General features: G+C 36.3%; 1 protein-coding gene across 1 annotated transcript; it reads right to left on the reverse strand.

Annotated features, from left to right (window-relative positions):
* Positions 1-4,204: 4,204 nt before the first annotated feature.
* On the reverse strand, positions 4,205-6,508 carry LOC114189100 (clathrin coat assembly protein AP180). The gene has a single exon (XM_028077809.1). It carries the CDS (start codon positions 6,441-6,443, stop codon positions 4,245-4,247), a length of 2,199 nt encoding a protein of 732 aa, XP_027933610.1. The 5' UTR covers positions 6,444-6,508; the 3' UTR covers positions 4,205-4,244.
* Between the last annotated feature and the right edge of the window lie 16,299 nt (positions 6,509-22,807).

Below are 22,807 nucleotides of genomic sequence, written 5' to 3' on the forward strand. Positions count from 1 at the left end.
AGATTATAAGGCATAATATATGGATGTGGTGTGGGTATGAATGGAATAAATATGTTATTATCAAGTAATAGTAAGGTTTATTCATAAGCTAGTATGAGATGCAGGAGTTGCATGGTTGATGAGTAGGTTTGATCTTAAGTAAATGAATCATTGGTATAATGGGATTGAGGAATCAAATGAGAGTAAGAACAGTGGTAACGCAATGACCAATAAGAGAAGTTATATTCTGGAGGTGGTTGATTGCATGACGGAAGATTACAAAATGGTTGAAGTGCAGAAAAACCAGTACAACTCACAGTACTAGTGTGGCGCTTGGCGGTGAGGTTCAACCTGCCAGGTGATAGGCAGTGTTCAGAGGGTCTGGATTGTCGCGAGACGCTTGGCGATGAGAGTGTTCCGCTAGATGATAGCTTTAGTGTCAATAGGCTCCTGGAACATGTGCACTTGGCAGTGAGGGCAGTCCCGCCAGGTGGTGTCTGCAATGTTGGCATTTTTGAGGTGCTTTGCGCTTGGCGGTACGCGTCCTCCGCTAGGTGGTCTGGAAGTGGGCAGCGCCTGGCACCTTGTGAGTAACGCCAGGCAATGTTGCTGCAATAGATTTGGTTGGTGCTTACTTTGTTGTGTGTGGTCTACAATGCTTCTATGATACCTCAAAGGTCGGCTTGCTAGTGTTCCTTGAGTGGTGGCTCAGAACGTATCCCTTGAGTTGTGGCTCGGGATAGGGGTTAAGCACATGGTATTCCTTGAGTAGTGGCTCGGAATAACTTCTCTTGAGTTGTGACTCGAGATGGCGGATGAACACGAGAAACTCTTGAGTTGTGGCTTAGGATGACAAGTGTTGCCGGTGTGAGTGTGCACGTAGTGGCGTCTACAGATGGGTCTAGTGAAATTACCCTTGTTAGTAATGACTGACAAGTTTGGTAGTCTTAGGATGTATGAATGTTATTTGTATTGGGAACTCCACCTGGTGTTACAGTGTATGATTCGTAGCATGGTTTCCCGCATGTGCTTTATCGGTTGTGGCTGATAGGTGTGGCAGCAGGACATCTTGAGATATTCATCAGAAGACGTAGAACACGGTGAGCATGGTTGTGGCCATGTTGTTTGGTATCAAAGGATGGAATTCCTTTGGTGTGATTGTGATATATGTATCTGTTGTAAATATATGTTTATTCTCTTAGCTCACCGTATTTGCTTGTGTTTGACGATGATTGTATACGCGGTATACGTTAGCAGATGATGTTGCAGGTGGATCTGGTGAGGCGTAAAGCCGAAGCGGGGTTAGTCTTGGGAGATTTTATCAGAATTTTATGTTTTATGATTTTAAATCAGTTGTAAACTCTTATGTTATCAGACTTTAATTTTATAATGGATAATTACCCATGTTGGGTTTCAATTATTGTTATGGTGAAATAAAGTTTGAAATTTCCTGTGTTTTTGGGAAATGGATTGATCATTATTGAACTTTTATTTTTCTTATTTTATTATTTAATTCCATAATATCCGGGCAGGATGTTACATTCCATATAGATTTCTTCTTGCAAATCGCCATTGAAGAATGCATTTATAACATCTAGTTGATAAAGATGTCACTTTTGAAGAGCCGCCATGGCAGTAAATAAACGTATAGAAGCCATCTTCGCCACTGGAGAAAAGTATCACCATAATCCAACCCAAAGATTTAGGTGTAACCTTTGGCCACAAGACGTGCTTTGAGACGATCAATAGTACCATCAGGTCCAACTTTAAAAGTGAAAACCCACTTGTAACCAACAACAAATTTCCCATACGATAATGGAAAAATCTACCAAGTTTTACTATTATGAAGAGCACTTAGTTCATCGAGCATGGCCTGACGCTAACCAGAATGAGCTAAGGCATCATAAACATATTTTGGAATGGTCACAGAAGATATAGACAAAATACAAGCATAAAAAGGTGAAGACGGTCTATGGTAACTTAAAGCAATATAATGAGGAAAGGGATTATGTGTAGAATGGATACCTTTTCTGAGAGCGATTGGAAGGTCATTCGGTGGAAAGGGAGACTTAGTTATCGAATCCAGAGGAGACACAGTAGTTGACACTTGAGGTGAATCACTCGCTAGTTATTGAGGATGATGGCGATAACTACAAACTTGAAGAGGTGGTGGAGAAGAAACTGGTGGCGTACAAGGCACACTTGGAAGATCATAGATGATAGAAATATTGACAGAACTAGGAAAATCGACGATATTAGATCGAGACTCAATGGAATGAGAAGAACTTTTAGAGTAAAAGGAAGACTCATTGAAGGTGATATCTGCATAAACAAAATAGCAGTTAAGAGAATGAAAAAAAATACTTGTATCCTTTTTGGAATCGTGTAAACCCTAAAAAAACACATTTGTGTGATCAAGCAGACAATTTATCAAACCCATGCCTAAAATTGTGCACAAAACATGTAGACCCAAAAACCTTGAAAGGTAAGGGATGAAGAGGTTCATGAGGAAATAAAATGAAATGAGGTATTTTATTATTTAAAACCGAAGGAGGCATGCGATTAATAAGATAACAGGAAGTAAGAACAACATCACCTCAAAAAGATTGAGGAACCTCATGATGAATTAAAAGAGTGCGGTGGTTTCAATAAGAAGTTTATTTTTTCGTTCAGCCACCTCATTTTTTTGAGGTGTATATGCACAAGAAGTTTGATGCAGAATCCACGCGAAGCCATTAATTGTTTAAAAGAATTGGAAAGATATTCACGACCATTATTACTTCGCAAAATTTTAATAGGAATACCAAATCAAGTTTGAATTTCATTAAAAAAAGATTGAAAGATATGAAATAATTCAGAACGGCTTTTCATTAAAAATAACCAAGTAGACTGTGAATAATCATGAATAAAAGTAACAAAGTATTGAAAACTTATATTATATGCAACACGACTAGGTACCTAAATGTTAGAGTGAACTAAGGCAAAAGGGGACGAAGTGCATTAGAATTCCCATCAAATCTTTGTGTCCTCCTTAGTTCATGAGAAGAGCATTTGAAGCCTAATAAGCCCATTGTGTTCTTGAAGTTTCATGTCTACCTGTATTCTTTTAAGCATGTTTCCAGTGACTGGACCTTCGATTGTGTCTATGGTTGGGCCAAAGTCAAACTTAGTGCCATTACTTTAAGTAATGTTGGGAACACACGAGAGAGAACTTCATCATTAGTCATATATAAACTGACTTGCATTACATAGGTGTCTATATGTTCATCAAGGTCGGAGCTTCCATCGTAATGATCAACCGTGAGAGCTTTCCATATAGCTGGGAGGTTCATCACCATTATTCCATCCACGAAAGGGTCTCTCCGGGATCCTGTCATCGTCAAGGAAGTATTGTATTTATCATAAACTCGTGAGGTCACTTTCCTTGTACTCTCTGGGATGTTGTCATCGTCAAGGAAGTATCGTATGTATCATGAACTCGTGAGGTCACTTTTCGACGCTCAAATAAGCAATATAAACGAATAGTTTTACCTCGTAAACAGTGTGTCCCTTTTATACTGTTTGTATAGACCTTTACCTGAATGGGATTATGCCAGGTAGGTTGAGCCCAGTCTAGCTTGGGCATATTTTGGGTATAGTAATTCTGATGTTCACCTCTTCTTCATCCCAATATTATTAATCCTTTGATTATCTTAAATGCTAATCTTAGTGCCATGCTGAGATGATTTCCTCTTAATCTATCCCATATGTTTGAGTAAAGCCTTGACTAGCCTGACCTTTTCCTCCTTTCTCCCACAAAGCTTCCCTTCACAACCAGTCCCATATCCAATTAGTAGAATTCGAGATGGGGAGAGTCAAAATGAGACAAATGCGCATTTCCTATCTGAATCGAGAGGTATCAGATCGAAGTCACATAAGTTGATTGCAAAATAAGAATTACTTGAGTATGGATAGCATAAACGTGTCCTGTTGTTAAGTCAAAACCTATTTGAGTCTTTACTCATTCATCAATGAACTTGTTCTTAAAATAATGGTTCAAGTTTATCAAATAGTTTATCAGTATAATTATATTGAACTAGTTTTTTTTTTTGTTCATAAATTAATTCGTTTTGAAGGGTTTCTTAACACGCCCCTTTGTATAGAAATTCTAGATTTGATTGTGAAAATAAATTGCAGAAATTAGAGAAAGGAATGAAAAAGAACTAGATAAAAAGAGCGAGTCAGTGACTTATATATATTTACAAAATTTCAATGCTCAATTATTTTTATTTGAAAACTGAACTCGAATGCTTTGATATGATACTCTGTTGTTGCTCCAACCAAAGTTGTTGTTGCCGCAATAAAGTATCCTCTTGCATTGATACATTTAAAGTTTGTTCATTGGTATTTTCACCAGGCCATGTTCCAAAAAGATCATTGTCTACTGATGTTGCCAATGTTGTCCCATTGTAATCCTTTGCACTAAATGTTGGTGGCATTGTTGAAGCATAAAAGTTCTGCTCTTCGAAGTGTAAGGGAATAAAACATAGGCTAGGATTCTGAAGAGTAGGAAGAATTGGTGTTTCCATTATGGCATCAATATTTGACCTGTGCACTTGAAATGTTGGAAATGAATCGTTCATAAAAGAGCATCGAGTCTGGAAACTTGGTGTTGTTAAAATTGATGGCACTGCTATGTTGGTCTCTAAAGAAGTTGGATCCTTTGTTGTCTCATTTGGATACATGTCACCAAAAAATAGATCGGGATTTGCTACTGAACTGGAACTTTGATCTGAGATGGTTGGTACAATAAGATCCTGAGCATAAAGGTTGGCTTGTGTTGTTGTTGCCTTAAATGTTGGTGCCACATCAATAAATTTATCACCAGTTGTTGCAAATGGAGCAACATTCACTGTGTCATCCAGGAATGGGTTGTAGTTGTGTTGAGGAACTAAGGGTTGATCAGACAAGGTGAGAAATGGAATCATCCCATTTGTGAATTTGGGTGATGTTTCAGCAGGTGCAGTTACTGTCTTTGCCAAAACTAACTCCCAACACTCTTTGGTGATATTATTTGAAACTGCTTGTGTATTGTGTTGCTCCCACTCATTTGTTTGATTTTGTTGCTCCCAACCATTCGTTTCATTTTGATGCAGTTCCCGCGGCAATTCATCAAAATTTTCAGCATCCAAACTCGACCTTGATGTTTGGTGAAATGGAAATGATGTGGCAGAAGCAAAACTATTTGCACTAACATAACCATCACATACCAATTCTTTCTCATCATTGTCTGATTGCTCCGAATTCATGTCTTCCTCAAGTGATCTCCGAGGACTAAGGGCAACATCGGTCGCAGTCATGAGATCTTCCAACGATGTACATTGTGACCCAAAATCGGATTCTGTTTCAAACAAACTTTCAAGTGTGTCGCATCTTTCAAGTGTTCTGCAGGATCTTTCACTACCCTCATCATGGGATGAACTTGAGCCTTTAAGATCCATGTGCGGAGGAGGAGAATGGAGGTGCTTTGAAATTTTACTTGTGGGGAGAAAAGCTTGGTCTCTGAAGAAGTCATGTAATGTTTCCATAAGTTCTTCAGAGACCTTTTGCACTCTCGGGTAGTCATAGGACCTTCCAATCCCAATGCTCACACAAAAAGAATAGAAAGCTGATAAGTCATCAAACTGCTTGCAGGATTTAACGCAAGCATTGAATGTTTCAGCACAAGCCCAAAATGGCAAATGGAAAAAGTTATCCAAGACAACACCAAGCCCATCAGAGATATCCCTGTAAAGATCAAAGCTTTCTTGTACAATAGCGTAGACAGAAATCTGAACCAAGCGGTTGGTCCTGGCTGACCCTGTAGGCTTTGTGCAAATGGCTCTATCCAATAACCTTTGCCAGTGAGAAATTCTGTCAAGCACCATTATGGGTTTCATGTCTTTGATACCTGGCTCATTGGAAGTCTTGATAACCTGGTTCATCTGGTGAAAGCGGTTGTGATGCTTGAATCGCCGTTGGAGCTTTCCAGTGAGGAAGCAATCCAAGCGTTCGTCCAGGTACAAAGCAAATAATCTAACGAATGCGGTGTAATCCCAAGGACTAGAATTGGAGTCATCCTTGAAACCTGAAAGGTTGAGAATTTTGGCACCCCTTTTCATTGCACGGAAGACTTCCCTAGGAAAATATGGATCACCATCTTGAAAGATTCTAAGGACAATGAGGAGACATTTGAGGGCAACAACCCAATTGCGGGTCTTTCCAATGCGTTTGCCTATACAATGAGCACATGCAGATGCACACAATTTGTTAGAGGAGACTATGTTCAAAATCTCATTCACGTAACGCTCTTCAATGGGGCTTTTATCATGAGTTGTGGCTTTCAGGATGATGACTTCAAGATTGGCTGCATTGGTAACCTTTGCTAGGCTAATGCTTGTCTGGTCCTTCACAGCTCCTATTGCCTTCCTGAGCCTGCTTGGCATGATGAATCAAATTGATTGAGAATGAGAATTTGATCTCTTTCTTTGCATCCGTCTCCTCTCACAATTCTAACATCACTACGCATTGGACGCTTCCTCATTAACTTTTTCCTAACAAAAATCATACGATTTCCATACAACATCTTTTGTCTCAGATATTCACGGAAAACTATGATCGAGAGTAAAGGTAGGAAAGGAAAAACCTAGACATGGCCACAATATAACTTTTTTTTTGTCTTTAAAATGAGTAATTTAACATCAACTAGTATGAGACCCGCGTATGCACGGTTTTTTTTTTTTTTGCTATTGTTGTTATAAGTATTTTGTTTAAATATTATATAATTTGTTGGTTAAAAATTAAATTAAAGTATTGTTATTATTGATATAATTTATGTGGATTTGTAATATATCATTTAGATTTTGACTAATTATGACAATCTGTTTTATTATCTAATAATTCAAGACCATTGATTATGTTCATTATATATTAATATAATCTATAGTTACACAATACATGGTTTATAGTTATACTTAATTTATATTAAAATATTGAAATGACTAAATTTGAGAATAAATATGAAGGATGTGATTTTTGCGGTATGGTATAGTAATCAGGTGTCTTGTGAACTTTTGTTCCGTACATATTACATATATCGTTATTAAAATAAAATATTGATATATTGTGAACTTTTGTCTCGTACAAAAGAATTGTCCACATATGAATAATCAATTTAAAGAAAAATGAAAAAATGCAAACGTATTGTGAAATGCATTGAGTTATATATTTTATTGAAATTGTTCCTGCAGAGAACAAATAAGATGAGTTAGGCACAAGTGTCACCTTACCATGTAGTCCGCTATCTCCTCAGTTGGTCTCTCCCCGGTTGATACATGTCAGCTTGAACCCAGGAGGGGTTACCTGCAGAAGAGTCTGTGAAGCTCAAGTAAGTCAAAGCTCTCAAAAAGTCAAATCAGTGATTAATGAATGTGTACCTTTAATTACTGGGGTCCATGCGTACTTATAGAGCATTAATGATCTCTGGTTATCCCGTGGGTCGGGCCTTGACTTGGGCCCTAGCTTGGCTGTGAGTGGGCCTGGGCCCTAATCCAGGCCCTTAAGGCTTATTGAACGCGAGGGCTTCCATTTCACTAAGTCTTCAAGAGCGGTCTGATTTGTTTACTTCTTGACTTGTCAAATGTCGTCCTTGGCCGCACATTGTCCGTGTTGGCCACTTTGTTGTTACTTTAGCCTTTATTCAGTTAAGTTTGAGTCCATGGCGGCCCAAGTCATGTACTTGGGTTGTCTCTGGCATGTACGTGAGGGTTGTCATTTATATGGTTAAGTTGACCAGGTCCGGTACAAGTTAGGCTGACTCGGCCTAGGTTGAATACTTGGCTGCCTTGATGCATTGTTTACTTATTTGGTTAAGTTTGGTTAGGTGTGGTACACCAGTCCCCCAACCTTGTCCGATATGAGTTGTCGGTCAAGGGTGATATGTGTTGGTATGCTAGCGGAACCGGCTAGGTGTGATACATAAATGAAATGCATATGTACATATTGTTGTTAAAATAAAATATAGGAATATTGAGAACTTTGGTCTCGTGCAAAAGTAATGTCCACACATGAATAATCAACTTAAACAAAAATGCAAACATAATGTAAGATTGATGTTAACATTTTTAAACAAAAATAAATGCAGGTATTGTTATCAATGTAGACATTAAATTTATAACAACCAATTCTTGATGGGCACACAACTTTTTTTTTTTAAATGTACATTGAGTTGTATATTATATTGAAATGAAATGCAAATGTACATATTGTTGTTAAAATAAAATATAGGAATATTGAGAACTTTGGTCTTGTGCAAAAGTAATGCCCACACATGAATAATCAACTTAAACAACAATGCAAACATAATGTAAGATTGATGTTAACATTTTTAAACAAAAATAAATGCAGTATTGTTATCAATGTAGACATTAAATTTATAATAACTAATTTTTGGGTACAAGCATTTTATTTTATTTTTGTTTAAAATGTATATTGAGTTATATATTATATTGAAATAAAATGCATATGTACATATTGTTGTTAAAATAAAATATAGGAATATTGAGAACTTTGGTCTCGTGCAAAAGTAATGTCAATACATGAATAATCAACATAAACAAAAATGCAAACATAATGTAAAATTGATGTTAACATTTAAACAAAAATAAATGCAGGTATTGTTATCAATGTAGACATTAAATTTATAATAACTAATTCTTGATAGGTACACACATTTTATTTTATTTTTGTTTAAAATACACATATTGTAATAATATATTAATTACTTGATTTATAAAATTATTTTATTTGGAATATGTTTATATTGAATATAAATTTTAATATAAATACTAAATAATATTTAGAAATAAATAACAAAAATAATTATTAATCAACCAAATTTGGAAATAGATGATGACACTGAAATTATAAGGTATTATCAAAATCCCTTACTCTATTTTGCACAAAATTTCTTTCTTCTATTTTGATAAACCCTAAATCCTCTTTCATTTCAACCTTAACATTCGTTTTAATGTGCGGTGTGTTAGTGCGAGTTTGAGCAAACCAGAACGCTGCATTTTATCCTGGTATGTGCCACGCCGAACTCATACTAGCTTAATCCTAGGATTTTGACTCCAACAAAGGTGTTGTTGTTGTTCCCCAATCCCCAAACGTTTCCAAGAACAATGTACGCATGTGTTTGCAGGTGTATATATTGTGAATTTCACTAGGTATATAGTTAGTTGGTTCTCTTTAATGTGATTGATTGTGAATTTAACTAAGCTGAATATTTTTTTGTGTTTTAAGGATAATCAGGCTGCTTGGGCATTAGGGAAGGTTGTTTGAGATTTTTTGCAAGGGAAAACCACAACCTCCCTTTGATCAGGTTTGAAGTTATGGTTTACACATGCTACAAGATATGAGAATAATTAAAATGTGCTTGAATCTTGTTTGGATTGGTGGGATGTAAGTATACAAACTAATTATATATTGTATGTATCACAATTCTTTTAAATTAATTTGCTTAACTGATACTGTTATTTGTCTAAAAAGAGCTATAACTATCTTACAATAATATTTATTCAATTCAACACATTTTTATGTTGTGGAGTGAAATTTTGTGTATTGCCATTGAACCAAGTTGTAGTTACTGAAAGTGTATTATTATTGACAGGTTGAAATTAACATTAAGTAGTACTTTACTGGGTCTGTACAACGTCGTCCTCAAAGAAATACTTGGCATAACTAAAGAGGTGGCTTTCTTCCCATATATTCAAAGAGTAGTTTCCAGTTCATTTTGTTAAGGTAATTGATGCTCTACCAATTCAAGAATACATGCATCCCTTGTCGGGCTTTCTGAATTTAGCTACAAATTTGCCACATGGGAGTGCAAAACATGATATTGGACCATATCTCTATATTTCTTATGGCTCTGCTGACAAAGAAATTGATTCAGTGACAACACTTTGTTGTGACCCATATGATGTGGTATGTGTCCTTCTTTATTATGTTACACTTCATTTCTTAAATAAATATATCTCTCTGTGTGTTATGTGAATATGTACAAAGTAAAATTATAATAAAATATGTAAAAATTAATTATAAAAATAATATATTTTATTAGTTATTAGAATTATACAATAAAGTATTTTTTATTTTTTTTATCACTAATTAGTTTTGTATAGATGATAAAAACTAAGAAATGTTTTTCCGAGACATGCGTGTCAATATTAAAAGAAGTAAAAAAATTATTAAAATAATAGTTAAGAAAAAATGTCATTATTAATTGTTATATTATATATATGATGCGATATTGTCCTGCACTTTGATAAGTTAGTTTATGAGTTTAAATTCTATTTTGTTAAAGTGATTTCCGGTATTATGAATTAAGCTTCTTTTGAAATTTTCTTTGGTGAAAAAAAGTGTATTTGTGCATATATCTTATCATGAGAACTTAAAGTTGATATGATCTTTTATAGCATCCTCGTGGACTTACTTTGTTACATCAGACTATGGAGTCCCCACATCACATCTCTCCTTTTTTTCTAATGGACTTTAATTGTACATTGTGTGAAAAAATCTTTTTGGGTTTGATCTTTTGAATTATCTTACATGTTACTTGTGCCTTTTATATATATCTCTTGGTTTTATGTGCGAATGATGGTTCTCTTATGTGCGATAATCCTTGTGCTAAAGCATGCACTAAATCAAAGATCTCTGGGTCATAGCTATTATATTCCGTAAGATTTAGCTAAAAACTCTCATGAAGAGGATTAGTTGATGCTTCTGTGTATTCACAAACCAAAATTTGCCTTGTTCTTTTCGGCCCGAGGTAGATATAAACTTGTTGAGAAGGCATTTTGCTCTTGGGTTCAAGCATACACAGCCTATCTTGGAGAGTTGAAAAGAATATTTATGATTAAGAAACTTCACTTGGGGCACGTAGCAAAAAGCTTTGCATTGAAACAACAACCATCTTTTGTTGCACAATCATTCCAAAAGCAAGCTATGAAGAGAAAGAGATTTGAGAAGAAAACTGGGGTGTCAAAAAAGAGAAAAGTTGCGAGTGTGGCAGAACGTAGACCATGAAAGTGGCTGATACAATACAAGTTTTGACAAAACAAGGTGACAGATGATGACTATAGATGGATCCAAAGGAGACAACAATCCTGATCATTGTGTCATAACAATAGGGTTTCCTAGATACTATGAAGGTCTACTGTTATGTTCAATTATGTTGCCTAAATTTCTAATGCTCACTTCAAGCCTGATGCTAGAATTTATACTATTAACTATTTTTTTATTTGATATTATGTATAAACTCTCTGTGGCTTGATATTGGTTGGCTACTTGGCCATTTTGGGTTAGATGCTTGATTTGATATCGACTGGTATGCTTTTTCAGTATAAGTGTTAATTTATAGTTCTTTGTTTACTATCTTTAATTTTATTTTTTATAAGTGTTTACTATCTTTGAAAGAAAATACTTGCCTAACTAATGCATTCATGTTTTTGAATCACATTTGGTTAGATTTTTGAATCACATTTGGTTAGATTTTTGAATCACATTCCCAAGCTATATGTTTTTGGCATATATAACAATAAAAAAAAGGAATGAATGAAAAATTAAATAAATTATAAAAAGAAATAATCGAACCAATACAGAGCGCTTATTTGAGAAACACTATCTATTGAAGTCTTTTTGAAGAATACATAGACAACATTTATGTCACTAAGCGGTCTAAAAGAACATTAATAGAGAACATTTTTTTGGAAAGTGTTGTCTTTGTGAAAATACATAGAAAGCGCTTGTTTTGCCAAACACTGTCTATAAGAAGTCATTAGATAACGTTTTTTTACAAGCGCTCTCTATTAATAGATATCGCTCCAATAGATAGCGCTTTTTTACAAGCACTCTCTATTAATAGATACCGCTCCAATAGATAGCGCTTAAAAAGCGTTATCTATTAGAAAAAAAAACGTTGTCTATTGACCATTTTGGCGTAGTAGCGCTCTATGATGTGATTACTGAAAAGACATAACTCTTTAGTAAACCCTAAACCTTAAACAATTAATAACTATTATTTGAGTGAAAAAAATGGATTTCTCTGAGTGGAAAAACAATTGCAGCTTGGTGGTCTCACATTCATAAACTAAATTTATCACATATTAAAACTAAATCAAAGAAGAGACATATGCTACACAGCTCAAAATTGGTAGTGGATTTGCATCGGAAAATGGAATTTATATATCAAAGTTGTGAAATAACAAATTATGATGTGAATTCTGAATACAATCGTACAAACCAAGCATATAACGCTAAATCTTTGGACCAAAGTCTAGTCTAGAAGCCTAACAAGAGAGAAAGGTACGAGCAAGACAAGTAGTATAATTATTGGATGGATGGAACCCCACCAATTGGCGGTGACAACACCAAGCCTTTAACATTTTTAGAAATCATGTCACTCTTTGAACTTGATTCTACACTAGTTTCTAACTGATGTGACCCCAATAAGGCTTATAGCATTGGGCCAACGACTAGGCCCATTCCTTTTTAATTTCTTTAATTTTCTTTTATTTTTAATTAAATAAATTGATTCTAATTAGACTTGTTTTCCTAATTGTAGCTATTCTCCAAGCTGTCCAATTAATATTGGGCCTGCGGTCCAATTCTTCACCACACCCATGCTTCCCATCAATGTGCATCCTCATATGCAGGCCAAAATCACATTTGCATTTGCGACCCAATTGCAGTTGCGCGTTACTTGATTAATACGCACACCTCCAAGCTGCACAACTGATTCCAGCCAATTGCATCAACCTAATTGGGCCGAGCCCAATTCTGCCAAGTATTCGCGTGACCAAACTGAATGGGCAGCTCACTCTCTTCATCCTTGTTGCAGCACAGTCTCTCATCTAAGACTGATAGGTTTTCACGCATGCCCAACCCTAGATCAATGCCCCCTGGTGTGTTCCAGCCGCTAGTTCCTTCATCCTGCGCAGCGTGTTCCACTTTCCTTTGCTAGCTTTCCAAAGCACGCGTCTCACACCTTCGCCCCAAGTCTGTAACGCCGTCAATACCCGAACCTTAGTCTAGGGTTGTCTTTCTTCTTTCTCGCCATTAGGTTAATGATAAACGGCATCTTCTGTTTGCTTTTCATGGCTGCCCTTAATCTATAAAAAGTGCAGGCCGTTTGTGTGTAAAATAGCTTAGATGAATATATGAGAGTTGAATCTTTCCTCCATTTTTGTCAGCTCACCTCCTTCCTTAGTTGAGGATTTCTCCTCCCAAGGTTATCGTAACAATGAGGAATGCGTGAGTTCCCCACTGGAACTTCAAACTAATCGAGTCATCGATCTTCCGCTGCGTTTTCCACCGAACAATCGACGTTTGGAGGTCGTCTCTGTCGAACGGAGCACATTTCCGCCGATCAACGGTGTTGCCGACCTCATCAAGTGGTATTCAAAGCCACTCGAACTCGGACCGTGTTGAGATAAGTCTTTTTCTTATCTCTGGTTTCTTTTTTCTTCTTCGATGTTTGCCTTTCGTCTTGTTCTTGCTCCGCTTGCTTCTGGATTTACGTGTTGTTAATTTGTGCTATTGACATTTTTGTGCTGAAATTGATTCAATGTGCTTGTTCTAATTGTCTTGAATCAATACTGCTGATATTTTGTCCTAAGCTTCCTAATCTGCCGATTCAAATGCATGTCAATTAGGTTTTTCCATTTTTTTACCTAGCTTGAAATTGTACAATCTCGTGGTTTTGTCTTAGTTTTTGTTAATTCGTTTTGTGTTTTGTTTACTGATTCACATCTCTTTCAATTCCTTTTTGTGTTTAAATCATTAGTTTCTATTAGTGTATGTTTTGTTGAGTTTTGAGATTGCTAATAGATTAATAGCAATTCTGCAATGCATATTGCCATTGTTCCTGTTTCCATCGTGCAGAGTTTTGTTGCTCCGAGTTGTATTGCTTGCTGATTGTGCAATCTGTTTGCTGTTTAATTGCTTCTATGCTTTATTGATTGAGGTGTACATTTTTGGCCAGTGATGCTTGTCGACTGAACCACATCTGCATGATTCCATATCTGTGATTGATCTGTATTTGTTCAGATAAATCCAGTGGACATCAATTGGTTTAGTTGTTGCTTAGGCTGTTTCTGTTCTGGAAATTCAAGTGTTGGCCAAGGATTGTTGTGCCCAAAGCATTTCATGCACATTCCATCACAGTGTAATCTGATTCATATCTGAATTTCTGTGTGGAAATGCAAGCTTGGTCACGTGAAAGAATAAGTTGCATTAGTGTTTTTTTTATGCCTGGTCAGTTAATTGCATCTGATGAAGTTTGGATAACATTTTTGTATCTGCTCGTTGCTATATCACATATTTGACTTCTGTGATTAGCTTAGGGTCTGGTTTTTGATCGGCCATGATGTTATCCTTGGATTCAGTAATTTTGTATGTTGTCCAGTGATGTCTCTTGTTGATCAGTTCTGGACCATTACTTTATATTGTTTTGCTCGTCAATCTGGATTGATGTCTGCGTGCTTTAATTAGATTCATATTCCACTATTTGAATTCGTATACTGTTGATCCTTGTTGATATTGGCAACTACATTGTTTTTAATCATGTGTCTGCTTAATCACATTTTGTTATTCTGTGATTAGCCTAGACTGTGCATTTTGACATTTATCTGCTGCTTGTGTTGTGATGCCTTGCATTGTGTGAGATTCAACTGATGCTGAATTTGCTGAATACAATGCCTACTACTACTCTGGTTGCTTTTGGTTGCATCATAATATCAGTTCTCATTAATTGATATTTTGTTCTGCACTGGCCTTGTATCTTTTGTTGTCTTGTATGTGTATGTTTTTTTTTTCTTTTAGTTGGATCCCTTTGATGGACGTCCTTGGAGTAGGAGAGGAAGGAAATCCATGGAGAATGATGAGGAGAAGATGAAGTGCAGCGGAATTTGGAGAATTAGAGAAAGGTTGCTCTCGGAAATGGAGAATTTGGTGAAGATGAAGAGTAGAAGTGGAGCTATGGTATGGAAGGTGGCTAGAGGAGATGAAGGAGAAGGTTAGCCATGTGTGCTCTCAAATTAATAGAAGTGTGGAGTGATCTCAAACACTAGCATCTATTAGAAATTCAAGAGTAACCATTACAATATTTGAGTGGCTCTATTTATAGTCACATGGCCGGCCAAATAAAGAGAAAATGCAACAAAGATGAAATGCAAATGTAGCTTGGAGAAGAAGCTTGATTGTAGACCATGTGATGTAGTAGATGAGTCTAGATGGTGCCAAGTGGCGTACCACACTCTCCTTGCCCAAGTCAGACACACCATGCTTCCATCACATGCTCCTTGCTTAGTTCATGCTTTGCTTGCATCCAAAAGGAGAGCCACTCTAGTAACTCTCGGCCAAAGGTGGCACATTGGGCTCGGCCCAAATGATCCCAACAAGTGTTCTAGCTTTTATTGAAAGCAAAGCCTAAACAATGGCCCAATTTAAATCTAGACTACTTCCTTCATGCATCATCTCATATTTTAGAGATTTCTTTAGCCCATGTAAATAATATAAAAAGCCCATGATTGACTTGATCGTCTTGTGAGAGGCCCATGTGAATCTTTCTCATCATGCTTCTAGTGATTGGGCCTTAATGTGGGCTTGGGCTTGTTGATGCACTTGAGCTTGGGCTTGTTGGGGTCACATCACCCTTGTTCTCTATCATATGTGTTGATTACTGAATTGGAAGTAGCCCATTGAAATTGTTGTGCGCGGTTGATTAATATCTTTGAGAGTTAAAAGGAAGAAAGAAGTCCAATGAAAATGAAATCTGATGAAAAAAAAAGTACATACAAAGCAATTCTGATGTTCAATGTGCAATTTTGATCCATTGATTTGAGTAAACAACGTACAATTCCATCACATATTTGCTACTTTCCTCTTCAATTTCAATTTGCATATGCTCTTGATTCAACTTCATTTGAGTCTTTGTTTGAGTTTGGTTTTATTCATCTTATTCTAGACACATTCCTTAGGATCCTTTTGTGTGCCACCTTTATTTCTTAGCTTGTTTCTTGCTTGTCTTCTTGGATTATTCCATTCAGTTTGTCATTTAATCTTTCACTTGATGTTGTCCACTTCTTCCATTTGAGCTTTTATTGCTTTCTGCTTTGTTATGCTTATGTGGAAGACTGTGCATGCTCTTGGTTCACTTTGCTTCCAACTCACTATTTTAGTAATCTGTGTAGGTGAAACCTCCTCTTGAAGGTGTAGTGGTGAATGACTCAACTATGAGAGTACACTACCGAGAGACTTGAAGAGTGAGCTGGGACTTTAAAGGAGTGCACCACGAAAGAGTCATAGGTGTGAACTGAGACAAAGTCCAACACTGGCCAAGAGCTTGAGAGCAAATTGCATCATCCTTTTCTTTTGTGATTTCTGTTTTGGATGTCACGGTTTTTGAGTTGTTATTTTCTTTTTATTATTTCAGTTTTTCCTTTCATTTGGCTTAGGTGGGAAATGCTTTAGCGCAATCCCATCCTTAGCATTTCATTGTAATAGTTTAAGCGTGAGGTTCAAGGGGTTCCAAAGGCCACTTGTATCTTCACTTAGGTTTTTCGTCTAGTTTATGTTTCCCACCTTTATGTTTTACGTTTTATGCTTTCAATGTCCAGGTTTTGTGTGATTTGTGTGTTTGCCATTTATGTTTTAGGTCACCGTGATATCTAGGTGCAATGTGTTTAACACCTAGTTGACCTTCTTTTGGTCTTTAAGTTTTCACTCTTTTCACACACTTTGTCAATTTGTTTTTCATACAATCTGTTTCATTTGTATTTTTATTGAGAAATTTTGTGAAAACATTTTAGAGATCTTTGGCTAGGAAAGGCTTGGTTCCTAAGCTTGTCCATGTGACTCACCTCCCTTTCCTAAGAGTATCTCTAGAAATCTTTTCCATTATTTTCTCTTTAGAAATTCATCAACTTCTTTTTGAAAAACAAAATTATTTTGCTAAAAGTGTTTCAAAATGAGTTTTTCTTCTTCTAACTGTATGCATGTAGATAGGCATAATAATGTGCATTTAAATAGGCATAGTAGTCATGAGTTGCATCATACCGTTCATAGTGACATTCCATTCTTTGGGGAAGATATAGGACCAATATCATTTAGAGATTAGATGTGGAATATAGAGAAGTTGGTGCAACCAATGTTTAGTAAATATAGTCATATAGACATTTTTAGACATGTTACATCTAGGTTTGTAGGACGTGCATTTGATTGGTGGCAAGAGAGGCAATATAGAGTGAAAAAGGGGAGAACATCATGCATCAATACATTTTATGAATTAAAAACATGCATGTGGAAACACTTCATTCCCCCTTCCTTTAGGATTACTAAAGCGCAACAAGCAAGGATAGAAGACTTCATTGACATTGGGGATGCATTTATCCAATTTAGACTTGCTCTTGAGTGAACAAACAAAGAGAGAAAAATACAAGAGAGAGCAAGCTAAACATCAAAAGCTTCGAGAGTTTGAAAAAAAGAGAGAACAAGAACAGTTTGCGAAGCTTTGTGCTCAAGCGAAGTTTTTCCATCTTTAAACTCTATTCACATTGTCATTAAATCTTTTGTTTTGTTTTCCTCTCAAACATTTTGTTCTCATTATCATTCCCTTATTTCATCCTTCTCAACATCCTGTGTAAAAACACACTTTGACTCTAAAATTCTTTTCAAAAATCATCTTAGTCAAAGTGTAAAACATTCTTTTTGTGAAGTGGGCCTAATACCAACTTTTTCAAAATTTATAAGCCCATTTTGACATAGTCCCCACTCAATTTTACTGCATGGTCATTATGATTTTAATTCACTTTTATTTGATGACTACTGCAGATTAGTTTTTGATCCTGGTGGTACTATAATTCTGGTTGTTGTGGGCCTTTAATTACCCTCTAGATCTGAGGACAAATCCTCTTCAAGGGGGAGGGGATGATGTGACCCCAATAAGGCTTATAGCATTGGGCCAACGCCTAGGCCCATTCCTTTTTAATTTCTTTAATTTTCTTTTATTTTTAATTAAATAAATGGATTCTAATTAGACTTGTTTTGCAAATTGTAGCTATTCTCCAAGCTGTCCAATTAATATTGGGCCTACGGTCCAATTCTTCACCACACCCATGCTTCCCATCAATGTGCATCATCATATGTGGGCCAAGATCACGTTTGCATTTGCGGCCCAATTCCAGTTGCGCATTACTTGATTAATTTGCACACCTCCACGCTGCACAACTGATTCCAGCCAATTGCATCAACCTAATTGGGCCGAGCCCAATTCTGCCAAGTATCCGCGTGACCAAACCGAAGGGGCAGCTCACTCTCTTCATCCGTGTTGCAGCCCAATCTGTCATCCAAGACTGATAGGTTTTCACGCATGCCCAACCCTAGATCGATGCCCCCTGGTGTGTTCCAACCGCTAGTTCCTTCACCCTGCGCAGCGTGTTCCACTTTCCTTTGCTAGCTTTCCAAAGCACACGTCTCACACCTTCGCCCCGAGTCTGTAACGCCGTCAATACCCAAACCTTAGTCTAGGGTTTTCTTTCTGCTTTTTCGCCATTAGGTTAATGATAAATGACATCTTCTATTTGCTTTTCATGGCTCTTAATCTATAAAAGGTGCAGGCCGTTTGTGTGTAAAATAGCTTAGATGAATATATGAGAGTTGAATCTTTCCTCCATTTTCGTCAGCTCACCTCCTTCCTTAGTTGAGGATTTCTCCTCCTAGGGTTATCGTAATAGTGAGGAATGTGTGAGTTCCCCACTGGAACTCCGAACTAATCGAGTCATCGATCTTCTGCTGCGTTTTCCACCGAACAATCAATGTTTGGAGGTCATCTTTGTCGAACGGAGCACATTTCCGCCGATCAACGGTGCCACCGGCCTCATCACTAACCATGCATTCATATTTCATTCCATCCCGGTATATAGCTGTTCCTACGGGAACAAATAAGAGATATTAGGGAACACAAATAATGTCTTACCTCAATCCTCAACCTCTCGAGCCGACTCCTTCTTTGACTTGTACATGTCATCTCCTAACGTAGACGGTCCTGACCCTTAAGGGTTTACTTGCGGAGAGGGCTCTGATGATCAAGTCCGCAAAAAGGTTCTTCAGAAGTCAAATCTTAGATTAGGGAAATAATGAAAGCGTACCTCTTAATTGCTGGGGTCCAAGCGTATTTATAGAGTCATTAATTATGTCTGCCATCCTTATGGGCTGGGCCCCCTTAGGTGTGTTATGCCAACATTCAGATTTTAGATGGACCTAGGCCAAGCCCAAGTCCTGTGTTAGCGTGTTGGTACTAGAGGCTTTACCTTCAATAGCTTAAGTGTGGAGTTAGCGATTCTTCATTGGTATTATCTTTTATAGTAGGCGGCCTGGGCCGCTATATTGTTTTATTTAACCGATTTCTCATGTACTGCTTCTATTTGTGGGGCTATACCAAGGCGGTTTTGGCCGTGTGGTTACCCTAGTGTGCCTAGGTATAGTACAATAGCCTTAGGTTTATCATTCATTCTTCCTATAGTTGCATTTTAGGATAATTATTAGTTAGTTTTAAGTTTCAGTTTATATTTTCTGATGAAGACATGACCACTACACCAAGCACCATGGAAGCCATCCCAAAGAGAGTTACAAGAAGCATGATAAAAGGGGAGGCTTTTCCATCTCTATCTTTGTTTAACATTTCATTAATTTGAATTTCATAAACTTGGCTTAGTTGACTTCTCTTAGTTGGCTTGTTAACCTTGACCTAAGGTTGACTTGTAGATTTAAGATTAACTTAACTAAAGCCAACATTCTAATCCATATTTAATTGCTTTTTAATGCCACTTAATCTCTTTAAGAAAACAACCCATGTTAGAAAATGATTAAAGAAATAATAATATTAATAATAAAATAATAATAGTAATAATTAGAGCAATAATAATATTGACATTTATATGAATCAAAGAATATTAATCAAACAATTATAATAGAAAAAAGATAAAAAATAAATGAGGGAATGAGTAGAAATAGCTTGGGTTGAGGCACGCATAGCACCATTCTTAGAAAGAAAACGTCCCTACTGCACAAAGCAAAATCATATGTACTTTTCTCACAAGATACAACAACTTGTCAGATCAATCGAGTGCATCGAAGGATCTCTAAACCTTATGAACACTACTATTTTAAGAGATAGTATACAGAAGAAAAGAAGAATACTTTTGAGAGAATTCTAGTGTTTGTTGTGTCTTTCCCCATGCACCTAGGTGGTATTTATAGGTAGAAAAGGGAGACACAAGAGTAAATTGTAATAAGCATATAGCCGTTAACTATAAATAACATTAACCCATAAAATTAAAGGTCTATAAAAACATGAGTAACAATAGGTTTTTTATTTTAATTATTTGTTTTTAAATTATATTAAAATATTTCCAACAAAGCATAAGAAGTGCAAATGTGGCGTTTTGGAGAGCACATGTGGAAGTGAGAGAAAAAGCAAACCTTTTTAGAAACATCTAGAATTAAGGATCACATGCCTTGGTCAAGGATCCACTTAGAAGAGTCTAGAAACATCTAGAAGTGGCGCTTCCCTTGCCTTGGTCAAGAAGCATCTCTAGGTGGCCTTAGATTGCACCATGTTGACCTACCTTCTAGATTGTAGGGTTTTTATTTACTTTGTAACCCTTTTGGAACTTATGTGTTTTTGCTTGGAAGCCCCTAAACACTTCTATATAAGGGGTTCTGTAACACTTGTAAATGGGTTGATCATTTTGGAATTTATAGACATCTTTGTGTTCAACCTTTGTGAGAGTATCCTCTTTTGTGTAAGTGTTGAAATGGTTGAAATGCCATGAAGGGGGGAGGAGGGGGGGTTGAATTGGCTAGTTAAAAAATAAGGTAACTTTTAAAGGCTTAAAATTGTCTTCAATTGAATCAACCCAACCAACAAGTAAAGATACAAACACTTATGGTTTCATTAAACAGATGCAGTACTAATATAATCAATCAATTAAATCACACAAAAAAAATCGAATAAAATACTGGGAAAAATGTAGAAATGCAGATTTGTGATTTAAAGCAAAATCAATGTAAAAGATCAGTTAAGACAGGTTCCAATGAGTTATACAAACATGATCAATGCTACAAATAATGCCAAAACACTTAAGAATGCCAAAAAGATGGATTAGATCACAATTCTTTAAACTTTAAATGGTAATGCATGAGAGAAAGGTTAGAGAAAAAAGTAATCCACAAGATTTGTATACTAGTTCACTCAAACCTAAGCTACATCCAGTTTGTCAAGGCAACCCGAGCCTAACTTTGCACTATTATAAAAGATTTACAAAGTTTACACCCTTACACTTTCAAAATATGCAAAAACACACACAAAAGAATCTTGAATCACACAAGAATCAAACTAACACAACAAGACACCTCTTGCAGATCTAGAAAACCACCAAACACAACCATAAAACATGAGAAAGATCAAACCTCAGTGTTAGCACAACCCTTCCTAGCACAACCACCTTCTCCAAGCTTCAAACGCCAAGCAAAATGATCCAAGAATTGATCCAAGATCAATCTTCACCAGCTAAAATATGTATGATCATGAAAGAGAGAAAATTCCCTGGTTTCTAGAATGATTTCGCGCTAAAAAATGGTCTTTCTACCTCTCTTTCGAAAAATACAACACTTATAGTCAAACTGTTACGAAATTCAACAGGTTGATTTTCAAATCAGTTGGTTGATTTCACTTATTAAGTGAAATCAGTCGATTAAAAAATAAATCAACTGATTGAATAAGTCATAATTAAGACTACTACAACTAACCTTTTAATCTGTTAAAAATCCATTCAACAGATTAAAAGACACCATTGAACCTGTTGAAAAACATTTCAACAGATTAAAAGACACAACAAAGACCTTATACATCTAATTAATGCTAAATGGTTTACAAAATGAATTACAATCTTCAAGCTTGTTTTCTCCATGATTGATCCAGATAGAGGACATGCATACAAGGCTTGATCAACACGAGTAACATCAAATCTCCATATCTTCATCAATGTAAGCATGGTTCCTGTAACATCCCTAAGGAATATTACTAATATTTAATAAATAAAATTAGAAATAAAAAATAATTACCTCATTTAATATAAAATCATTTCCCAAAAGCATGGGAAATTTAAAACTTTAATATACATGTAATCAAAACGAGAGTCCATAATTTATAAAACTAAAAGTAAGATTCTCATGGGCCCCATCGGGGTTAAATATTTATCTCAAAACCAAAATAATAAATATATAAACAAAATCCCATGCTATCCCACGCTCCGAGTCTATGCATCTCCTAGCCCATTTGTCAGATCATCTGCTCCCGGATAACAAGTTATCCGATCATCGCCACACACACACAGAAAAGGTGAGTTATGCACAATATATAAACAGATACATGAAATAAATATGCCACCCATCCCAAAATAACATAACTAAAATTTCATGATTTCAAATTACCCAACCATGACCTCATAGTCCTTCATGAGTCATATATATGAACTAGGTCTTGGGACTTCACTGTGCTTCCACGAAACTAACCCATTCGTGGTCCAACCCTATGAGCCTATCCCGCTCATAGTCTTGCCCTACAGACTCCTCGTCTGTAGTAAATCATCCAAGCCTTCTCGACTTGGACCCTGGCACGCACGCAATCACCATACAATGGAATCCTCACCCAATAGTAGCCGACAGGAAAATCACAGTTCCTTGCCCATCG

Source organism: Vigna unguiculata, chromosome 6 (genome assembly GCF_004118075.2).
Source record: "Vigna unguiculata cultivar IT97K-499-35 chromosome 6, ASM411807v1, whole genome shotgun sequence".
Taxonomy (NCBI): Eukaryota; Viridiplantae; Streptophyta; class Magnoliopsida; order Fabales; family Fabaceae; genus Vigna; species Vigna unguiculata.